We start from the raw sequence: 21,289 nt of genomic DNA, 5'->3' as shown, positions 1-21,289 counted from the left end.
AAATCAAAGGTTTTTTAATAGGGAAGTCAATAGTAACCGGACCTATGGCCTCGAGTAAACCGAGGAATCCAAATTAATTGAGGATCACAGGGGCCCAACCAGAGGAATGTCAATATATTGAGTAACCGTCAAAATTGGTCTTGGATAAAATGGCAAGGTACACCTAAGGCAATGGTAAATCAATATGCCAGGAGAAATCGAAATATCCACACACTAGACCACAGGTACGTTTAGAAAGTGGGTATTTTCCGTCCCTTAGCGCTTTTTCCTGCAGCCTGCATTGGGTCACATAGCTGTGCTGCTGGAAGGACTGCTACTCTGCATAACTGCTGCTCTGTAAGACTTCAGCCCTGCTTGATTGCTGCCCTTTTTGTCCTGTTTTTGTCCTACATTCTGCCAGGGGACAAGGACTGCATCTTCAACTGTCCCTGGACCTCCAGAGTGACTCACAAGAGCTAGTTTGCTGGCATTCTGTTCAGAGCCACAGGAACACAAAAGGCTTCCTCTATCTTGAATCTGCACCTGTACCCAGCCTGAGTGAGCCTTGACCCTCAAAAGGGGTGCTCCTCCACTCCTGGACTGTTGGAAGTGGTGCTAAGGGTACTCAGAAAGCCAAAATCCAAAAGTTAGTACTCAAATTTTATTTTGCTAAAAACTGCTCTGAGAATAAGAGGAGACTGTTACCAACCTGCTGGCCCATGTGTCTGAGGTGCATCACCAGTCTGATTGATGTTGAGGCTTCTCCCACTACATTATTTTCAATCGCAGCAAATCCGTTTCAGCGCTCCTTCACCAAAGGGGTATTGGATCTCATGGAACTGTTCAGCTACAGCCCTCTGCCTCTATCCCGCAGTAGAGTTTCGACTACCATTTCAGAAACTAAGTCCAAAAGTAGAAATCTTTACCGAGGCTTCAACCTAAAGCTAAATGGCGATGACGCTCCCTCTTTGGACAACTCCTGCAGTCTTGCCCCTCTGAACTTTACTTTCTCAGAACATTTTGTTAAAAAAAAATTTCGAGTCCATAGGTAAGTGCTGACCTGGCCCAATCCATTGCGGTCAGTCATATTTTTCGACTTTGACGAGGTCTTGCACGACTAGATGTCTGTGGTTGGCGCTTTGATCTTTTAGGTGCTAGTTTTCACTAAAAACTTTGAAAATTGATAACTCCAGTTTTACTCATTGGAGTTTTGTTGTTTTAGTTTCAAATAAGTTGTTAAAATGTACTCTATTTTTCTAAATTGGTTTGGGATGTTTCTTGTGTTGTGTTTCCACTTTATTACTGTTTGTGTGCTCCATAAATACTTTGCTTATTGCCTATACGTTAAGCCTGACTTCTTCTTGCGACACCCTACCCTGGGTTAAGCACAGATTATTTTGGGTATCATTTGCGGCTCACATTGCAATGGATTGTGGGGATTTCTTGACTAGGGCTCACATCCCAGTCAACCAACAACCCAATTTCTCACAGCAGAGTACATCTAGTACAACTGCATGGCTGGCTGTGAATCATGCAGATGCGTTAAAACTTTTTAGTAATGCACATTGTGTTAATTCTGTCATGTAACTATCTTACTCTGACATGATTAACTTTGTGACTAAATTACTTTTTGCTGTTCAGTTTCCTTTTGCATGTTACTGTGGTACACATGGGGAAGAGGGGAACTCCCGTAACAACCCCATCCTCTCTCCTTCCAGCTATGCCTGTGCCATGTACAAACGTTAATGTTATTTAGTTTGGTGTATGTATCTAACTCTTTTTCACGAACTTTTGATCCAATTTACATTTTGGAGCCCCTTTTTTTTCATGTTTTATACATTGCTCCTTAGACCTAACTATAGACAACATTAGATGTCTGTCAGAGCTTGTGCCAACACAACACACAACATACAGACACCATCAACCATTGGCTTGTTTGGATGAGTCCCTTTTAGGTTTTGGCTTGATGGATTATCCTTCACACTTTGGTATCAGTCAACAGCATTTTGTAGATGTGTACATCGAGGTTTTTTTAACTGAATAAATAATGGCAGATGTGTTGAAAGAGAAATGCCCCCAGTGCAGAGACATGTGGGGAGAAGCAGCTCCAATATACAAGTGCTGAACAGAAACATCTCAAGTGCAAAGATATTTATTCAATGATTTGAAAGTTATGTCGCGTCTGTTTTTTGCTTATTATGAAATGTGAAAAGCATGAAACATTAAAAAGAAAGGAATGCGTGATAAAATTATAATTCTCACTCGAATTTCCAGATTGCAACGTATTAATGTGAAAAGTGCTGGTAGCATTAAACACATTGGCCCACATGTGGAAGTATATGAGGCTTTCAACAAACCCAAGGAGGAGCCTATCAGTAGAATATTTGCCAAAGCAGCGATTAAAATTCAGAAGTGGGTCCGAGGATGGCTTGTACGGTCAGAGCTGAAAAGAATAAAAGCCAAGGTAAGTTTAATGACCATCTGTTCATCTGCTAGAACTTCTTAATTCAATTATATAAATTGTAACAATACAATCTTGTATTTTGAGACACAGTATTTGGGTACCCTTGAAGATGTAGTGAGAAAGATATTTTAAAAAGCTGGAGAGTGGAGAATCCTGTGGAACATCACAAAAAATGACTAATGTCTCAGAAAGGGAAACCACACATTTTGTCCCACCTTCCAGAAAATATGTGAACCACTCTATAGTTTTCACATAAGCTTCCGTCATTGTGGGTCACTAGCTTATTAATATCTGGTGTTGCATACTGATAAGGTCACCGACAACACCAGCAAGGAGATCGCTTTCTGATCCATAATGGCAATTGCATCACCTTAAAGGCCAAGGAGGGTTGTATTTCACTTCCCATAGCTATTCCAGAAACCAGCCTGGGTAGATGAGAATATGTGATGGATGCCTTGGTGGTTTTGGATTTTCTATTCACAATTGGTTCTAAGATTTCAGGTGCAATTATTGGAGAAGAAATCTGATTTCTTGAGCCTAAAAGTAGCTCCCAGCTCAGGCTCTACATGTTCAACCTGCAGGACGATTTGAGGTGTGTGGCCCATGGGCACAGAGAGCAATTTCAAGCCTCTATCTCACTTTGAGGATGGGAATGCTGACTTCAATGCCCTCCCAAATACACCACTGATCTAACTGCAGGACTTGTTCCCAAGTGGTGTTTGTGGGAAACTGCGTTCTTGTTGCTGTACCTCCCCCACTTTTTGCCTGGGGTTTGATGCAACCTTGACTAAGGTGTACTGAGTCCCTGCTAATCAGGTTTACAGTACCAGTGTGCTTTCCAAAAACTGTACCACAATTGGCACAACTTCAGCAACCCCTATAAGTCTCTAGTAAATGGCAACCCTGGTAGCTAGGGCATTGGGACTGAAGAGGGTCCACTAGGGTTGCAACACAACTTGTGCCACCCTAGGGACCCCTCATCGAGACCATGTAATCTGCAATTGCAGGCTGTGAGTCTTGGTGCTGAGAAAACAGAACAGTTGACATGGCACACAGATACTGAAAGAGGTGTAGGTATGTCACCCCTACTACAGGCCTTACTGCCCTAAGGCAAGGAGCATTATATCACTTGTGCGGTCATATCTGCCTGAGCGGATATGATCCTACAATATCCAAGTCCACTTTTGGATATTGTAAGTGCGCAGGGAAGCCATATAAGTATATGGGCTGAACATGTGTCATTTCGAGTTCCCCAGCACCATGGTTGCATCACTGTACCGAGGAATGTTTGATACCAAACAACTCATCTTAATAAATCCACACTGATGCCAGTGTTGGATTTATTAATAAATAGAACAGAGAAAACCTTAGAGGGTCCCCTGAAAACCTACTAAGCACTGGTTGGTCTCTGACTAGTCTAAGGCAGCCTGCCACCACCAGACATGTTTCTGACCTCATAAGGTGAGAGCCAGCGCTCTCAGAGGCCAAGAACAAAACCTTCTCTGGGCGGAAGTGCTTCACACCTCCTCCCAGCTGGGATGGCATTCTAGGGCAGGAAGCTTCAAAGGCAATGTCGCCTTTGAAATGCAACACAAGCACCTCCAGATAGTGGAGGATGCCAACCTCCTGTCTTGCTCGATTTTTGGCGAGAGGAGAGGTGGGAACATTAGTTAGATTAGGAGCTGTGCCCACATTCAGCCAGCACCACCCCCATGTGGGACAGTGATGTGGATACTACATTTTCAATTTCTCCATCTTGAGATGTCAGGAATTAACCTATCAGGAAGTGGTCACTTAGAGGACAAATTAAAGGTGGGTAGCACATTGGCTATTACCTGCACCCCCTTTAACACCCCTACATTTAGTATTTAGGTGGCATCCCTGGACCCTGAACTTTAGATTCAATGGATACAAAGAAGACACAGACAAAGAAGAGCTGCTGACAATAGAACAGAAGACCTGCTGCAAATTTTTGGCAGAACACCATGTCTTCTGCTCCAAAAACTCAACAATCGTGGTGTGCTGTCTGGTCCTGCTGCTGTTGGGACTCCAAGAACCCCAGAGCACCACAAGCCCTTCACAAAGTCCCAGAGAACACCCTTGGGGTTGAGAAGCTACTCCCCTGCAGTCCACAGGCTCCGAACCTATTACTGACCCAGTGACTATGATGTAGCATCCAAGCAAAAAGCAAGAAGAGGTACATCAGATCCGGAGATTCAGATCTGTCTCCCCACTGAGTGTGAACACACAGGACCTACTAGTGCCATGCTGTACCAATACCCTGGATACCAGACCTGCTGCAACCTCCACCGAGACGAAGAGTCTGGTCCTTACTCCAACTGCCCATGAAGCAAGCATCCATCAAGGGACGTTGAGACCCTGAGACCCACTTCATGAGTGGTCCAGCTGTTCCAAAATCTGCCCTGTAACCTACCAGCTCCTGACTGCGAAGACATCTTGACGCAAGCCATCCAGCTGACCTATCTGCCCTTCACCCAGCCGTCCCGGCTTAGTACAGACAAACCAGCTGTGCTCCTGTGGTCCTGAGCGCATTCAACCTTCTCCCTGGAGTGGGACTCCTCAGACCTATCTTTAAGTCCCCTTGTGCAGTGTGTTCTCAGGTGGCCCCCTTCTTTGTAACTCACCAACTACTAAAGACCTCAGCACTGTCTTCCTGTATCATTTATTGCTTGTGTAAGTACAACAAATTCTTAGCACTACCCTCTGATAAGCCTAACTGCTCGCTCACACTACCACAAATAGAGCATTAGGATTATCTTCTTTTGCCTCTGTATACCAGTCTGGGTCTCACTGAAATCTACACAGTGTACTTCATTTTAGTGCACTATATAGAAAGCCAGCTTCCTACAGTGTTGCTGATCTCAAATTTGGTTCTGTATGCCCCTCATAAGTCACAATTTACCAGCAAAAAACAATAGTTACACTCACCTTCCCATAGGTTACACTCACATTATGGCAGGGTTAGTCAGGTAGATTTCTGCATAGAAAGGGAGATATTTTGAGGACTGTCTTGCTATCTCACTGCCTGGCAGGGAACTCAGGATTGTGGCCTACGCTGAAGTCATGTATACAACTCCAAAGTCGTTTCCCTATTGATGAAATAAATCTTTTGCTGTGGGAATATTGCACTGCTACTCTATATGCAAGTTTGGAAGTTCCAAAGGGGCCTTTAGGATCTTTGTAAGATTAGGAGTAGCTCTGCTTTGTAAGACCTGAGCCTGTAAATTCTTACTTACCAGAGGGATAATTATGCTTTATAAAGCCTGCATCTTCAGATGAAGAAGAGAGTCAGTGTCCTATATGGTGCCACAACTCACTACATTCTAAACAAGAAAAGTTGAAATACTGGTAAACTTAATGTCCTTTTGCATCAATTTACTAAAAGCGGCTTCACTACTTTTCACAAGTCACATACCTTATGCAATAAATAAAGACTTAAATTACCTCATATTAACATTGTATAAAATGAACCTATGCTATATGTTTTTTTGTATTGCAGGCTGAAGGACATGGACCATCCTTGGTAGCTGTTGTGGAAAAATACCGCAAAATGATGAAAGGCATTCATTTTCGTTTAGGTTTTAAAAGGAGAAGTACTCCTCTAATTTATGCTGAACTGGAGGAATGGCTTGACAGGAAAACAAGTGAGTATTTGTCCTAGTGCACACTCAGAAACATACATTGTACATAACATCCTGGTATGGACATTTTATGAGTATTACCGAATTCATAACAAAAAATACTTCTTGCATTAGCAAACATCACCATGACCAAGAAAAGAAGGACTGGAATATTTAAGAAAGTGATATAGTGGGTTAGTTATGGTTCTCTGTTGTTAGAATCTGGTCAGTACAAATGAATCTATTATTGGCCAACAACCTTTTGGGGGATTTGCAGACAAATATTACATTCACAATAATTTCTTTTAATCATCATTTAACTTCTTGTTTTGGACCACACCTCCACCACATTAACTGTGTAGATCTGTATATTAAAAAACAACTGTTTCACAATGTTTAGACGGTCCAAGAGACATGGTCTCAGTCACTTGGGATTCTCTAGTCCCAATTGCTCCTGCTGAGCACCCGCATACTTTTGCATTCACCTCAGCAAGGCCCAATTCCTATAACAGTGTGATCATGGTAGGTCTTTGTTTTCTCTAAGAATGTAATTTAAGAAGGGGTGCAATACCAGAAAAAGTGTGGTTCAGAGTCCACAACTGTATGTGGGAGTTTCTCACATACTAACATGTAGCGAGATTTCAGGATCTCAATAGAATTGTGGGCAGAGCTCATATTCTTCCATCAAATTGCTATTTGACTGCCGAGCCTTAAGAAATAGTTCAATGTCAGCTCCTTTTTCTTACATGAGATAGTGAATATGTATTTCACTAGTGCACAATGAGGACTCACCTCTTAAACGTTTGTCAGTGATGCACCAATTATATTTCAAATTCTGTGCAATACTTTCTCCCAAAATAGATTAAAGTTACAATAGATCCAATGTTGAACATGTTTTTTTCCAAGGGTCATCCCCAAAATGTTTTGTTCTGTGTCTAATCTCATTTTTGTAGGCATTAGGACTCTGTACACTTTTCCATTGCTAACCAGTGGCAAAGTGATTATGCTCTCTTGCTAAAAACATGGTACTATTGACATAGTCCTGATTGGTAATTTTAATTTACTTTAATACCCTAGTATCCAGGGTCTATAAATGAAATGCTACTAGCAGGCAGCAGCATTTGTTGTGCATCCACTAAAGTAGCATTTTAAAACCTGTCTGAGGCCTGCCAATTTAGTCTGTAGCTCTGTTTTAAACTACCTTTTCGACCTGGCAAAAATAAACCTTTTGCCAGGCCTAAACTTTCCTTTGAAGTATTTACAAGTCATTCTCAGGTAGGATGCTGCAACTGTCTGGGCCTACAACTGGACCTGCCTGAGCCCTGCTGACCTCTGCTGAAGTGAGTCCTGATCCCCAAGAGGTGCCTTCCAAGGTCCTGGACCCTTAACTGGCATCATGGTGTAGCCCTCCTAGAGAAAAGGTGACGAAAAGTATGGGATCCTTGTGTCTGCAAACGGATCTGTTTGCGCCAAGAATCTGCCGCCTGTGATAACTTTGACAGTTGCCTTGAGGCGCCACACCTGGCTTAGGGAAACTGGCGTCTCGGGTGATGGGAAGGCAAATTTGATGGAACTGCCCTTTGATGGAACCCGCCTTTTTGGGGAAAAGGCAGATTCAGCCCTAGTGAGGTTCAAGGACTCTGGAGCTACAGCCAGATCCTTGGGCTTCTCTTCTACTCCTCATGGCCAGTCTACCTTTCGCCCCTTACATAGCAATGGAAGGGTTTTCCAGCCAAGTCAGCCCTATCCCAGCCACACCCCTGTGCAGGCTTCCCAAGCCATGTGGGGACGTGGATGCAGTTCATTCCTGCCTAGGAATGGAAGCCAGAAGTCGTTGGCCACCCTGCCCTTAGCAGACGCAGCCTCCAAGCTCTCCTAGCCTGACTCTGCAAGACCCTGCCACTCCAGTTGGCTGGAGAAATCATCATCTTCTTCTCCCTCACTGGAGGTCCATAACATCGGACAAGTGGGTCTTGCAAATCATTCAGGAGCTATTCTCTGTTTTTCCTTTCTTTTCCTCCTTCCATTCTGCCAAATCAAGAACGGCTGACGCAGGATCATTTAAAATTGCTATAGAGGAAGTTACAGTTCTCTTGACTGAGGGAACTATAGAAAGGGTCCCGGTTTCAGAAGTAGGCAGTGGTTGTTATTCCCGCTATTTTCTGATTCCGAAGAAGAACCAAGGGTTGCAGCCCATTTTATATCTTCGGACCGTCAATCTCTTCCTCAAGAAAGAGAAATTCAAGATGCTCACTCGAGCTCAAGTCTTGTCTGCCCTAGATCAAGAAGACTGGATGGTAGCGTTGGACCTGCGCAATGCATATTTTTGTATCCCCATCCAGCTGTACCACAGGTGTTACCTGTAGTTCAATGTAGGATGTGAGCACTTTCAGTTTACCGTGCTCCCCTTCGGCCTTACCAGTGCCTCTCAGGTGTTCACCTAGGTGATGGTAGTGGTCGCAACTCATCTGCGCAGGTTAGGGTTGCCAGTCTTCCCCTACCTCGACGACTGGCTGTTGAAGGCGTCCTCGCCCCAGGCTGTTGTCTTCCACCTGCAGACTACGCAGACCTCCTGCATTCGCTGGGGTTCTCTATAAACATGCCAAAGTCACACCTGCCTACTTCTCAGATGCTCCTTTTCATCGGAGCTGTTCTGGACACAGTGTTGTTTCCGGCCTATCCTCCCAAGCAGCGAGTCCAGGATATTCAGGTTATAATTCTGATGTTTCAGCATCTATCCTGGATTTTTGTGGGACTGACTATGAGGCTGTTGGGCATCATGGCTTCCTGTACCCGGTTGTATGCATGCTCAATCTACATGCATTAAAATCTGCTATGCCCTGGCTAAGAAGCAGCCCCCTGAGGGATTAAGGCCCATTCCTCCAGTGGAAAGGTGGCGACTAGGGCCTTAGCTCGGGGTGTCCCAGTCCTGGACATCTGTCAGGCAGTAATGTGGGTATCTTTGCACACATTTCCCAAGCACTACTGCAGGGAAGGGCATTTTGCCTGTTCGTCATAAAGGGTGTCCTAGTTTGAGGAATTAGTCCGCACCCACTACCGGGATGGTATGGCTTAGGTATCTAATTCAAAGGTAAGGAATCTGCAGCTAGAATTCTCTATCAGAGGAACAAGTTACTTACCTTCGGTAACGCATTATCTGGTAGAGACTCTATCTGGCTGCAGGTTCCTTACAGCTCCAGCCATGCCTCCCTACTTTGCGGACTAGTTTTGCAGTGCTAGGGTTACTCCCCTTTTTAGAGTCCTAGTTTTGCACACAACTACATCAGTTACTTCGTGGCTTTGCGCTTCTGGTGTGAAAAAAAACTGACGTCCGTGGCTTAGGTGGCACCTATATAGGTACTGCAACGTCATAACCAAAGCTACCGACAACATCACGCACAGCCGAAAGGAGCCATCCGATGGCTCGCGCAAGGGATATTGCACAGCAAAAGTTTCCAGATCCAGCCTGATGCCTGGGAAATTAAAAGGTAAGGAATCTGCAGCTAGATGGAGGCTCTACCAGATAATGCATTACCGAAGGTAAGTAACTTGTTCATTTTTGCCATTCGGGTATCATTTTATTTATTAAAATTTACTAGATTTTTTTAAATTGGTCTGATATTTCACTTGTGTTGTGTTTTCACTTTATTACTGTTTATGTGCTACATAAATACTTTACACATTGCTTCTAAAGTAAGCTTGACTGATTTTGTGCCAGACTACCAGAGGATTACGCACAAGTCAATTTAGTGACTTTTGTGGTTCACCCTGCCATTGACTGTGGTTGTTTCCTAAGTGGGACTTCTAGCCCTGTGACCAATAATCCAATTTCTTACATCCGCAAAATATAGAAAAAAGCATAGTACCTAAATATCCTCTCCATTCTAATCCTTCTCTGTTAAAGCTGGGTACTCTGACCAGGTCAGGCACCACCAATACTTCATTTTGTATATATTCTTATATCTTGTTACGCAGGACTTTTGCTTAAGTCTTCATGCAAACCATGATATACTTTTCAAGACCATTTGCAGATCAACAATATCTTGCAAATTCCAGACCCTAAACATTTTGCGCCAGAGGTTCTAAACTTGTTTTTCTTCATTAGTGTTATCTCATGAATGATAATGAAGTACCACTGTCTAAAGCGCAGGTACTATAATGACTCACTCTATGTTACACCAAATGTCTCTTACAAACTACCAACTGCCTAATATATTCCTTGCTAAACTTGTGATGGACATGTAATGGAAAACATATGATTGCTATCCATATATATTTGTATGTAATAGGATATTTTTTAAAGTACATTTTATTGAGTAGGAAAAAGAGAAATAAAACCACAGGTTCACAATATAATTTAATAACAATATACTGAAAACATTTGAATAATAATAAAATAGAACAGGAAAATATTTGCAATTATATTTAGAAAACAGGATAAGGGGAGAGGGAAAATGAAAATACAAAGGGCAAAAATAAAACCACTTCTGATATAATGAAAATAGCATAATTTTAAAGAATAGTCGAAATACAAAAATCTTAGAGTACATGTTATCAGGGAAACAAAATAAGCAAAACATATTACTATTAGAATGGAAGCTCTTATAAGAAAATAATATATTCAAGGAGGTTTATATACTTTATCAGTTACGGGTTGATATATGAAAGTTCTTAAAGCTGAGGAACCTAGAAACGTGATTACTGGAGACCAGAGAGAATTTTTATTAGAAACATTGGGATAGCATACGCTCTATCTAGTCCATGAATATAACAAACACCATACCACCATGCTTGAAAGGAGATATGCAGAGCATTCCTCAAATATTTTGTAATCTGTTGAAATGTGACAGCAATTAATAAGTCTACAATTTGTATATTTGAAGTACAACAATGCCATCATCAGAAAGACTACCTAAAAATAAATTAGTAAAAGAGAATGGTATATGTGTTTGAAAATAGAGTTAATTTGTTTCCATACTTGTAACCTAAATTGATAGGTGGTGAAACATTCAAATAAATTATGCTTAATATCAGAAATTAAGGCAGAACAAGACAATGTAGTGGCACTATCAAATTTGTGTAAAGAACCAGGAGTGATTATAAGGTGGTTATAAATAAAAAAAAGTGCTTGAGTTGAGTTGGCAGCACGTGATGTCGGGTGAGTTTTAAGCCATAAGCCAGTTAGCAGTAATGTTGGTATAGGTGTAATAGAAAGAGGGGAAATAGGTAACGAATAAAGTGAAAGGTATGTGGGAGAAATAGAAGAGATCAGTGACTGAAATTTGTGTTGATATGAAATAGGCAAGTAAAAGATTGTTTGAGCCCGCGAAAAAGAGATAGGTGAGTGGTTATGTATCATTTGATGAGTCCCTAATAGACCTTTATCTCTCCAGGCTTTCCAAAAGATAGTTTTATTATTAATGTTAATGAATGTATTATACCAGATCGAGGATTGAAGGAATTGATCTAAAAGCGAAAGAGAAGAAATATAAAATGGACGTAATATTCTGCAAGCATTGTTGAGAATAGAAAGAGACATGGAAGAAGGGCAGTGAGTAAAGGGTAAACATTCTGCAAAGGAATAAGGTTGAATAAAAGATAACTCCATTTCTGACCATAAGGGAGATAGAAGTGTGGTTGGGCCATCTTGAAAATGTATTGACTGTTTTAAAAAGAAAGCATTTTGATCAGACGGAAAATGAGGAAAATGAACTCCACCTTGCTGCTTTTGCCTTTGTAATTTAGACAAAGATATACAATGCTTTTTATTATTCCATAAGAATGAGGTGAGAATAGAATACATTTTTTAAAAGTAGAGGTGAGTAAGTTAATAGGTATTGCTGAAAGATAGAAAAGAAGGATGGGAACTAACATCATCTTAATAGAATCTAACCTACCCTACTAGGAATAAAATTGTGGATTATTTTGTGTAGTATGGTTAGATAAAGTAGACAGTAAAGAAGAAGTGTTGAGTGATATAGTGTATTTTTTTTAGAAGTAGTCCACCAAAGGCCCAAATATTTAATTTTTGACGGGTTCCAAAGAAATCTTGATGTGCTGATATTGTCCACATTTGTTATGTGGGAGGATTTCACATTTGTCAGAATTAAGTTTATAACATGAAAGTGAGGCAAAAATGGGAACTGCATTTGAAGAGGGTCGCAAAGAAGAATCAGGAGAGACTGTTTGTTTTTTAAAAGAATAACATCAATGTAGACTGAAACTTTCTTTGTTTATCTCCATGTTTGAATCCTTGTATTGCACTATTTTATTGAATTTTAGATAGAAAAGGTTTGAGAGCCAGATTAAAAGAAGAGCTGATAGGGGACAGCCTTGTAGTACACGTCTGTGTAAAAGAAAAGGAGAGTAGAGTAGGCCATTGACAAATATAGATGCGGAAGGGGAAGAATATAAAAGAGAGTCTAAGTTAATTAACTTTTCCCCAAAACCAAACCATGAAAGTGTAGCGAATAACAATTTCCTGTGTATCTGATCGAAAGCTCTGAGAAAGTGCCATCTTTCTTGCCTTGGTATGCCCCCACTTTTTTCTGAACTGCTGATGTGCTTGACTGAGTGTGCCCTGGGTCCCTGCCAATCAGGTACCCAGGGCCTGTGTTCCTTCCCATAAAAAAAAGCTATGCTGAAACAAAATACCCAATTGGCACCTCTGGCCACTTGTCAGCCCCCAGTAAAATGGTACCCTAGGTACCCAGGGCATGGTGACCAGAGGAGACCCCTGAGGGCTGCAGCACTTATTGTGCCACCCTCAGGGGCCCCGTACCCTGGCACCCACACCCTGCCTTTGCAGACTGAGTGCCTAAGTACAGAACTAAAACAAGAGTCGACATGGCACACATCCCTGTGTGCCATGCCCACAGAACCCACTGCCCTGGTATACTTCAGTCAACCCTCTAGCTGGGTGCCCTATGCCAGAGGTGAGGGCACAAGGGCATGAGCCCTGTGCCCCTACAGTACCCAGGGCCATTCCTTGGCACTGTAAGTGCAATGATGCCATTTAAGAGTATATGGTGCTGAGAGGTTGTCATTACGAACTCCACAGCACCATAATGGCTACACTGAAGACTGACAAGTTTGGTACCAAACTGCTCAGCACATTAAACCCGCACTGATGCCAGTGTGGGATTTAATGTAAAATGCACGAGAGGGCATCTTAGGGATGCCCTCCAAAACCGGAACCTACAACCCACGTCTGGGCTGAGTGGCTGCAGAGGCTGCCACACAGCAGGCATGTTGCTGGACTCCTGGGTGGAGAGCCCCCCGCTCTACTGGGCCTGCAACAATGCACTTACTGGGCGAGGTGATGTGTCTCCTCCCCCAGGATGGACAGGGGGAAGCTTCAAAGGCATACCGCCTCTGAGAGCTTCTCCAGACCATTTGCTGTACCCAGCAACTGGTCCACTACCCGTTCTACCCCCACTCTGGTGGGAAGACTGGCGGGAAAAACTACGTCAGGAAGGAGGGTGTGCCAACCTTTGCTAACCCCACCCCTCAGGTGGAGGAGGCGAGGTGAAGCACGACCCCGGGCTCCGGCCATCATGTAGATGGGGAGCCCTGCCCAATCCCAGCTAGGCTCTTGCCCCCCTCCCACAGGAGAGGAGCAGGCTAGGGGGTGTCCTCACCCCAGGACAGGGGCCTATTGGTCCCTGCCATTGCCCTACCTGTAACTCCCCGAAATTTAGTATTTAGGGGCTCCCTGAACCTTCTTTCCTCAGGTCCCGATATCAAAAGAAGAAAGAAGATCAAGAAGAAGAAGACTTGCCGTGCAGCTGCTAACAACAGGACAACAACAACTGACTTGGCCCCAGCCCTACCGGCCTGTTGATCCTGGAACCTGCTCCTTCCTAATCCCGGCAACCTCCGCAGACAGCAACCTTGGGACACCCAGAGGACCTGCGTGCCTTGACCCACCCGAAGATTGGGACTCCCATCAGCAGAAGCACTGCTGCAACACCCCACCTGGTGATCACCAGGAAGCTCCAGACAAGCCCACTCTGCACCAGCCGAGCCCGGGCCGGGCCAACCCAAACCAAGACCACGAGGACATCCCCCCGGCGACTGGGACCCGAAGTCCAGTGCCCAAAGACCCTCCTCAACAAACCAGCCTACGCCTGCAGACTCAGAACCAGGGGCCACCCCAACCGTGACCAGCCGAGGGTAAACTTTTCCAACCCCCAAAGACACCCCTGCACCCAGCGTCCCGCGGCCCCCTTTGCCTCCCTTTGGGGTACCTACCTGTGCTTCATCATCCCAACTTACCTCTCGAAGTGCTGGTCGCCCCTGGAGAGTCACCGTCTCCGAGCCTGCAGCTTTGTTCCTCTTTCAAGATCCTCATTGGATAACACTGAGCGCCCGACGGCTCAAAAGCACCCTGCACCCAGCTGCTCGAGTGCCGCTGGCTGTGACCTCTTTGCCCTATCGTACTTCCCCCCTTGCCCAGAGCAAGTGACCAGGAGCCCAGCTCCCAGAGCCACGCGGCCTGCTAGCCAGCAGCCACCAACCGAAGGCCCCCTTGAAAAGTTTCTAAGTGTGAACTTTTAAAACAGCTTTATATTCAGGAAAATTCGTCACAGTAACTAAAATGTTTTTGCTAATCTGGTTTCAGCTTAGACCCCAGGTCTAAATCTAAGATCTAGTCCTGGAACTACCAAAGTAATCCATAAAGTAATCAACTGTACTTTCCTATGAAAAACCCATTGAGCCCAATGCTAGAGTGTGTTTCAGAACTGTATTGCTGATTAGCTAACCTGTAATTATTGTGTGTACAAACTTATTGCTCCTCTGCAAAGTATTTACATGAGAGTACTCATACCTTGAAAAGTATATTTTGATAACTGTTGGTTCTAAAAATAAAACAACTATATCTGTGGATATAAAAGCAATTGGCCTGGAGTTCAGTCTTTGAGTGTGTGAAACCTTTTGCTGACTGAGTGTGTACAACAAGTGCTTTACACTGTCCCCTGGTACTGCCTTACTGCTCAACCAAGCTACCACTTTGGAGAGTAAGGTCAGTTCTGACTTTAACCTCAGTTATACCTCTGGGGTTGGTGGACTCTATACACACTGCACTTCCTTCTAGTCCAGTATATATAGAGCCACTTTCTCACAAAAACTTTCTCAGCATCCAAGGAAATGGCTGCTAAAGAATGTTTATGCTTTAGATGTACTCAGAACATCTACGAAAAACCTGATATTGGCAGAGAGTTGTCTACCTTTAACAAAACCAGCTTGTTCATGACCAATTAAATTGAGGAGGAGAGGATCAAGGCAAAACGGCAGAATCTTGGCAAAAATCTTGTCATCAGAATTATCTAAGGAAATAGGTCTATAATGTTGCATAACGTATGCTTCTTGAAATCTCCCGGCAGCAGAATTGGAAAAATTAAAGAAAGTAAATCAGTGTAATTTCGGGATCAATTGTTTAGGGAAATGAAGGTAGAATTCAATAGGAAAACCATCAGGCCCAGGATCTTTACCTTTTTTAATAGAGTTAATGGCAGTACGAATATCATACGTTTTTCTATCAGAATCAAAGGAAGAAAACTCAGTAGTTAAATCAAATTTCTTATCGATAGAAGAAAGATATGAATTAATATCAGATTGTAGAGTATCTAATTTTGGTGTATAAAGATTTTGACAGAATGTAGTAAATTCATTAAGGATATCATTGTTTCTAAAAAGAGACATTGAATCAACTCTTATAATAGTTTATATTTTAGTTTGTACTTTCCTAAGAGTTTACCTGCTTTATTTTAACCACCATAGTATCTGGAACTAGGTTTAGGAGATAAGAATGAGCCTTTTTGGTGGAGAGTTTATTTAAATCAAATTTAGCCTTACTTAAATTATCTAACCAAGTTTTAAATTTGGATACGAAGTAGGATTGTTCTAAGGATTTAATATGTTCAAAAAATCCAGTGCTTTTTTGAATTTATTTTCTTTTTGGTGGAAACATAAGTAATGATAAAATCTCTAGAATTAGCTTTGATTGTTTCCCAAATAATTGGGAATGATAAGTCAAGAGATTCATTCAGTGCAAACAACTCTGTTATAAAAGTAGCAAAACGTTGTGTGAAAGAGGTATCCAATAAAAGAGAAGTATTGAAGTGCCAACGTCTAACTTTGGGGCAAGGGGAAGGAGATCTAGATCTAGAATTACCGGGGCATGATCAGAAATTAAAATGTCACTCTCAGCTCGTAAGATGTGTTGCAATAAGGGTTTAGAAACAAAAAGGTGATCAATCCTAGATTGAGAGAAATGTACAATTATATTCTTGTAAAGAGGGGTTGCAAATTTTCCAGGAATCAATAAGGGTTCTTTGTTTGATGGCTGTGGTGAAAAGAGGATGCATTACCAGATTGCAATCACACTAAAAACTAAGTAGTCACAAATAGACATCAGTTTGGGTGTAACTGAGGGCAAACTGTTTTATCAAGATGTGTGGGTGCATAAATATTAAAAGCAGATATTGGTATTTTGTTTACTTGTAATCTTATGAAAAAACACTGTTTTTCTCAATGTGAATCTTGTGATAACAAGGTAAGATCCAAAGATTTTTTACACAGAATAACAACTCCATTATGTTTCCCGTTACCTGGTGAGGAAAATGCATATCCCACCCAATGTCTAACAAGTTTTTTGGTCTCCAATTCAGTAACATGAGTTACCGGTAACAAAGCAATATCAGCATTTAATTTGGCTAAATGAGTTAGAACTCTGTCGTTTAATAGGTTAACCTAGCCCTTTTACATTCAGAGTAATAATGAATAAACAATTGCAGTGAAATTAGCGCACTCTCTAAGTGAAGAATAACAATTACGTAAATTGTTTTAACAAGTAAAAAATGTAAGCATTAAGTTCTTACTAGAGAGAGAAATATAATAGAAAACAACATGCTGAAATATAAGGAGCAAGATGAAGAATACGAAACATAGAAAGGAGAAAAAATAGAAGAGAGTATGAAAATAGAAGGAAAGAGAAAGGGATGCAGATAGAGAATAGAAAACGTGAAAAGGATAGAAGAAATAAGGATGTTGACAGAAATAAAAAAGACAAAAGACATATTTAATACCAGGACAAAATAATTGGGAGTGGTGCGACGACAAAAGGGAAGATGACAACAACAGGGTTCCAGAGGCAGCCAGAGGAGAGACATCCAGACCATAGATATGGGTATAAAAATAGGAGGATTTACTGGACATGACATAAAAAGAGGGGACCTAAGATGTGAAGAAAAAGATATACATTAGTATCTTATACAAAGATATACCTTTAAAAGACTAACCAAACATGAAGTTAAATAGTAGGCCAACCTAGACATTAATACAGCAACAACAATATGAAACATAAAACTAAAGTTATTTGAAGCCTTAAAGTGAAAGGGTATTTAGAAGTGTCCATTGTTTCAATTTTACAATTGTCAATACATTTCTGCAGCATAGAGGGATCTTCGTACTCTGTTGTTTCATAATTGTAAGTTACTTTAAGGAAGCATGGATGGAAAAGACCAAATTTGGCTCCAAGGGGACATAACGCTGGTCACATGCCTAGAAATGTCTTCCGTCTGTGTGCTGTAGCTGTAGACACATCTTGAACAAAATATAATGGGTTTTCTGACTGAGGAACACGTTCTTTGGTTTTTGCTGTTTTGATAATTGTAAGAAGTGTGAGAAGTTAGCCTGGCATATGATGTCCACTATTCTAGTGGGCACCTTGCACCAGTCTAAACGACCCTTATTGATGATGGTTGTAAAGTCAACCTTATAGACAAGCTATCCTAGTGGTAGCATGGACCAGCAGTCTTCGGCTAAACTCCAAAGAGCATGTGAAGCTGTTTGTTTGTCCAATTATAATCCCTTGAAAACCAAATGAAAGGACACCACACAAGGTATATATCAAATATATGTGTATTTATTTCTAACACAACCCCTCTGTACTCTTTATGAGGTCAGAGATCGAAGTACATTACAAGTTACTCAATTAGCATACTATAAGTTGCACAAATACAGGTATGCCCTAGGGGCCTCACAAACCATATACTAAGTAAGTGCTATAAGGACCACTTCAGAAATAGTGAATAGGCCTAGGGCCTAGAGAATCGCTGGGGCTACACTAGACGACCAAAGGTTAGGAAGTAGGAGACCCACGGGAGACGCGGTCAGTGTCTAAACACACGAGTTACCATTGACTTATAATGGGAACGTAAAAGTTTCAAAGTTAAAGATTTAGGGCACTTCCGGATGGACTACAACAAAACCACTTTAAAGTAGGACACTTCGAGAGTCAAGACCCACGGGAGCACCGGAGTACTCGTGTTACCTCCCCCAGGGAAGCCGGGTGCATAGGTGCCTTTTGATTTCGGGTTTTGTCGATCATTTCAATGGAGATCTGCAAAGAAGTGCTGCAGGCGACCAGATGAAAAGTGTCTGGGTGGATCCAAGGGTGGATCAAGGAACTGAAGAACCTGAAAGCAGAGGGGACAGAGTCTGGGTCACTAGCCAGTGACCAGGAAGGAACCAGAAAGGAACCAGACGATTTTGAGTCAATTTCAGGTGAAGAGGTGAATCTTGTCTCTGCAGCCACGAGGACCAGGAGGTGTCAACGACAACCAGGAGCTGGATTCGAGCTGTCCCATGAAGGATCTAGTTGACTGCTGTGTCGTTATCCGGATTGGACCCAACAAGCTTTGGCAAACGCAACTCACGCAGGACGTGAAGATTGCCTTCGAGTCAGACCAGCAAGATCTGGGGAGCTTCTCCGTTGCAGGGAAGCTGGAGCAAGCCTGGAGCAACCAGGCCAGTAGTGTAAATTTAAAAAAAAGTCTTCAGAGGGCTAACTAGCCTGTGGGCTAGCAACTGGGAAGATGCGTTGAGCTGAAATGCAGGAGCAGGCCCCACGCAGCACTCGTGGAGTGTGAAGGGCTGAGCTTCGGTGCAAATGGCGCTCAGGTCTGGGGCTTCTTGTACCCCAATGCACAACTGTGAGTTACCTCTGGAGTTGATGCAGTTAGCAAAATGCAGGAAGTCCAGGGTGTCCAGTCCCATGTCTCTCGTGTCCACCATGTGTCTCAGCTTTGCTGTGGAGGTGGATCGGAGTCAAAGAAGTCTGGAAGTCCAGTTCCTGTGCCGCTGAGTCTTCGGTTTTTGGCAGGAGCGTCGACAAAGCAAACTGGTAAGTTACTGGTGGTGCCTGTTTGCACAGGGTGGTCACTCCTTGACCACAAGGGAGATGTCTTCAGTCTTCTAGTCAGAATAGAACGTCGAAGGTCCAAGAGTTTTGTTTCAGTGTTTCGTTCCAGGATAATCTAAAGTCCTGGGGACACAGCTCCTTCCTTTATACTGATTTTAGGGGCTGGATTACCTGCCAGGTCCCTCCTATGGGTGGACCTGGGAAGGGGGTGGTTACACCCCTTTCCCTTTGTCCAGTTTTGCACCAGAGCGGGGCTGGAGTGCCCCAGCAACTGGTTTGAACCGGGCTATGCATGGAGCACCTTGTGTTCCCCAGGCAGTGTCTGGAAAAGCATCTTTCCATTCAACCCACCCTGCCCCAATACACTACAGGCTGTCTAGGGAGGTGCTAGCACCTCCCTCGACAGGAAACCTATTGTCCAGGCCTCCCTTGCTGGAGTTTCGTCCAGCAGCAGGAGGTCAGACTTGTGTCTGTGGCAGAAGCATCCATTTTGTGATGCTGAGGCTCTGTTTAACTTTAACCGGGTAAAGCAGTAACTACATGTCTTCTCCCTCTAAAAGGGTGGAATGCTACCCCCGCCGCCAGGACTGGCGGGGGTGGGGGTATTATTCAAAGTGTTTGAAACCTTACACAACGTGTTTTGATAAAACCAAACCAGAGTTAGCATTAACCGCGAGGATTATAATGCACTTAAGAGTATATGGTATGGCTATATCATAGAACATCTATAATAAGATGGTCTCCATAAGCTGCAGAGGGGCTCAGCTCATGCTAGGGCACCCTCTCACATAAAACCAAGCACTCTGCCTCCAGGATTGTTAAGGCCTGCCATAGGAGTGACTTAGAGGTTACTATGTGTCTATATACGGCAGATATAGATATACTATATCTAAGTAAGGGGTGATTACACCACCTTACCCAAGCTGAGTGATCAGCCTGTGGTGTCAGTTTGGATGGCCAGCCAGGGGTGGCATAATACATGCTTCAGCCCCTGGTAGGCCTTGGATGCACCTATGCCCTGGGTACCTATGGTACACTATACAGGGGCTCACAGAGGTGACCCAATACCCAATCAGGTATGTACCTAAAGTACATGCTATCAATTTAGAGAGAGAACAGCTGGGCTGTGGGTCTGATTAGCAGGCCCACAGCCACACTAAAGTCGAAAAACCAGAATATCACAGCAAAAAGTGGGGGTGACCATAGGAAGCAGACCCTACTCTCCTACAAGAAGCTCCTGATATTCCAGAAAAAATATTATGATAGATTTTTGTGATGAGGAGGCATGTTGAGAACAATAACCAAGTCTATGAGCATGTTGTATGTCAAGCTTAGTGGGTTCAGGCATGTCCAAAACATTTGGGAGATAATTTTGGAAAAAGTGAATAGGTTGAGACCCCTCCATTTCCACTGCAAGACCGTAAGTACGAAGGTTGTTGCGTCAATTGCGATATTCTAAATCTTCAGTACATTTCATAAGATATAACACTTCTGCTTTGAGGTGCATTACATCTTGAGCAGTATCCTGAATAGAAAGTATCTGATGTTCTATGTTTGCAACTCTAATTTCCATTGAAGACCATTTGTCATCCAGTCGCTGAAGCTTTGTATTAGTTTCCTCCATACAGGGTTTCAAGGCGCGGATCTCATATAGAAGATGAGAGATACAGGAAATAGGTTTAACAGGTGATGGAGGATCTTTTTTGGCCTTTTGTTTGCTGTTAGCGGAGCTGTGGTTGGTATTTTAGAAGGCTGTTTAGAAGAAATTGTAGAGGCGCAGGAGGAGGATGAATGAGAATCTTGAGATATCATATCTGGATGTTCTATATTGGATTTCAGTAAAGAAAAATAGTTTTTAGTAAACACTGTACACTGAGAGTGAGCCATGTGAGGGGTGTGTAATTTTAAATTCCTAGTTTTCCCCATGCATAAATATAAATGGTAAAATAAAGGGAAGTGGTATAGGGTATTAACTCTAAAGGAGCTGCAGTAAAAATG

At 42.8% G+C, this 21,289-nt stretch overlaps 1 protein-coding gene across 1 annotated transcript in view; it reads left to right on the top strand.

The window, feature by feature from the left end:
- IQCM (IQ motif containing M) overlaps nucleotides 1-21,289 on the top strand; it is a 1,609,700-nt gene that overhangs the window by 1,062,565 nt on the left and 525,846 nt on the right. The window contains exons 12-13 of the mRNA XM_078676908.1: nucleotides 2,254-2,443; nucleotides 5,964-6,108. Coding sequence (XP_078533034.1) covers nucleotides 2,254-2,443; nucleotides 5,964-6,108 — 335 coding nt within the window. The remainder of the gene's footprint in view (nucleotides 1-2,253; nucleotides 2,444-5,963; nucleotides 6,109-21,289) is intronic.

This window comes from Lissotriton helveticus, chromosome 2_1 (genome assembly GCF_964261635.1).
Source record: "Lissotriton helveticus chromosome 2_1, aLisHel1.1, whole genome shotgun sequence".
NCBI classification, from domain to species: Eukaryota; Metazoa; Chordata; class Amphibia; order Caudata; family Salamandridae; genus Lissotriton; species Lissotriton helveticus.
This window is presented reverse-complemented; position numbering and strand designations above follow the sequence as displayed.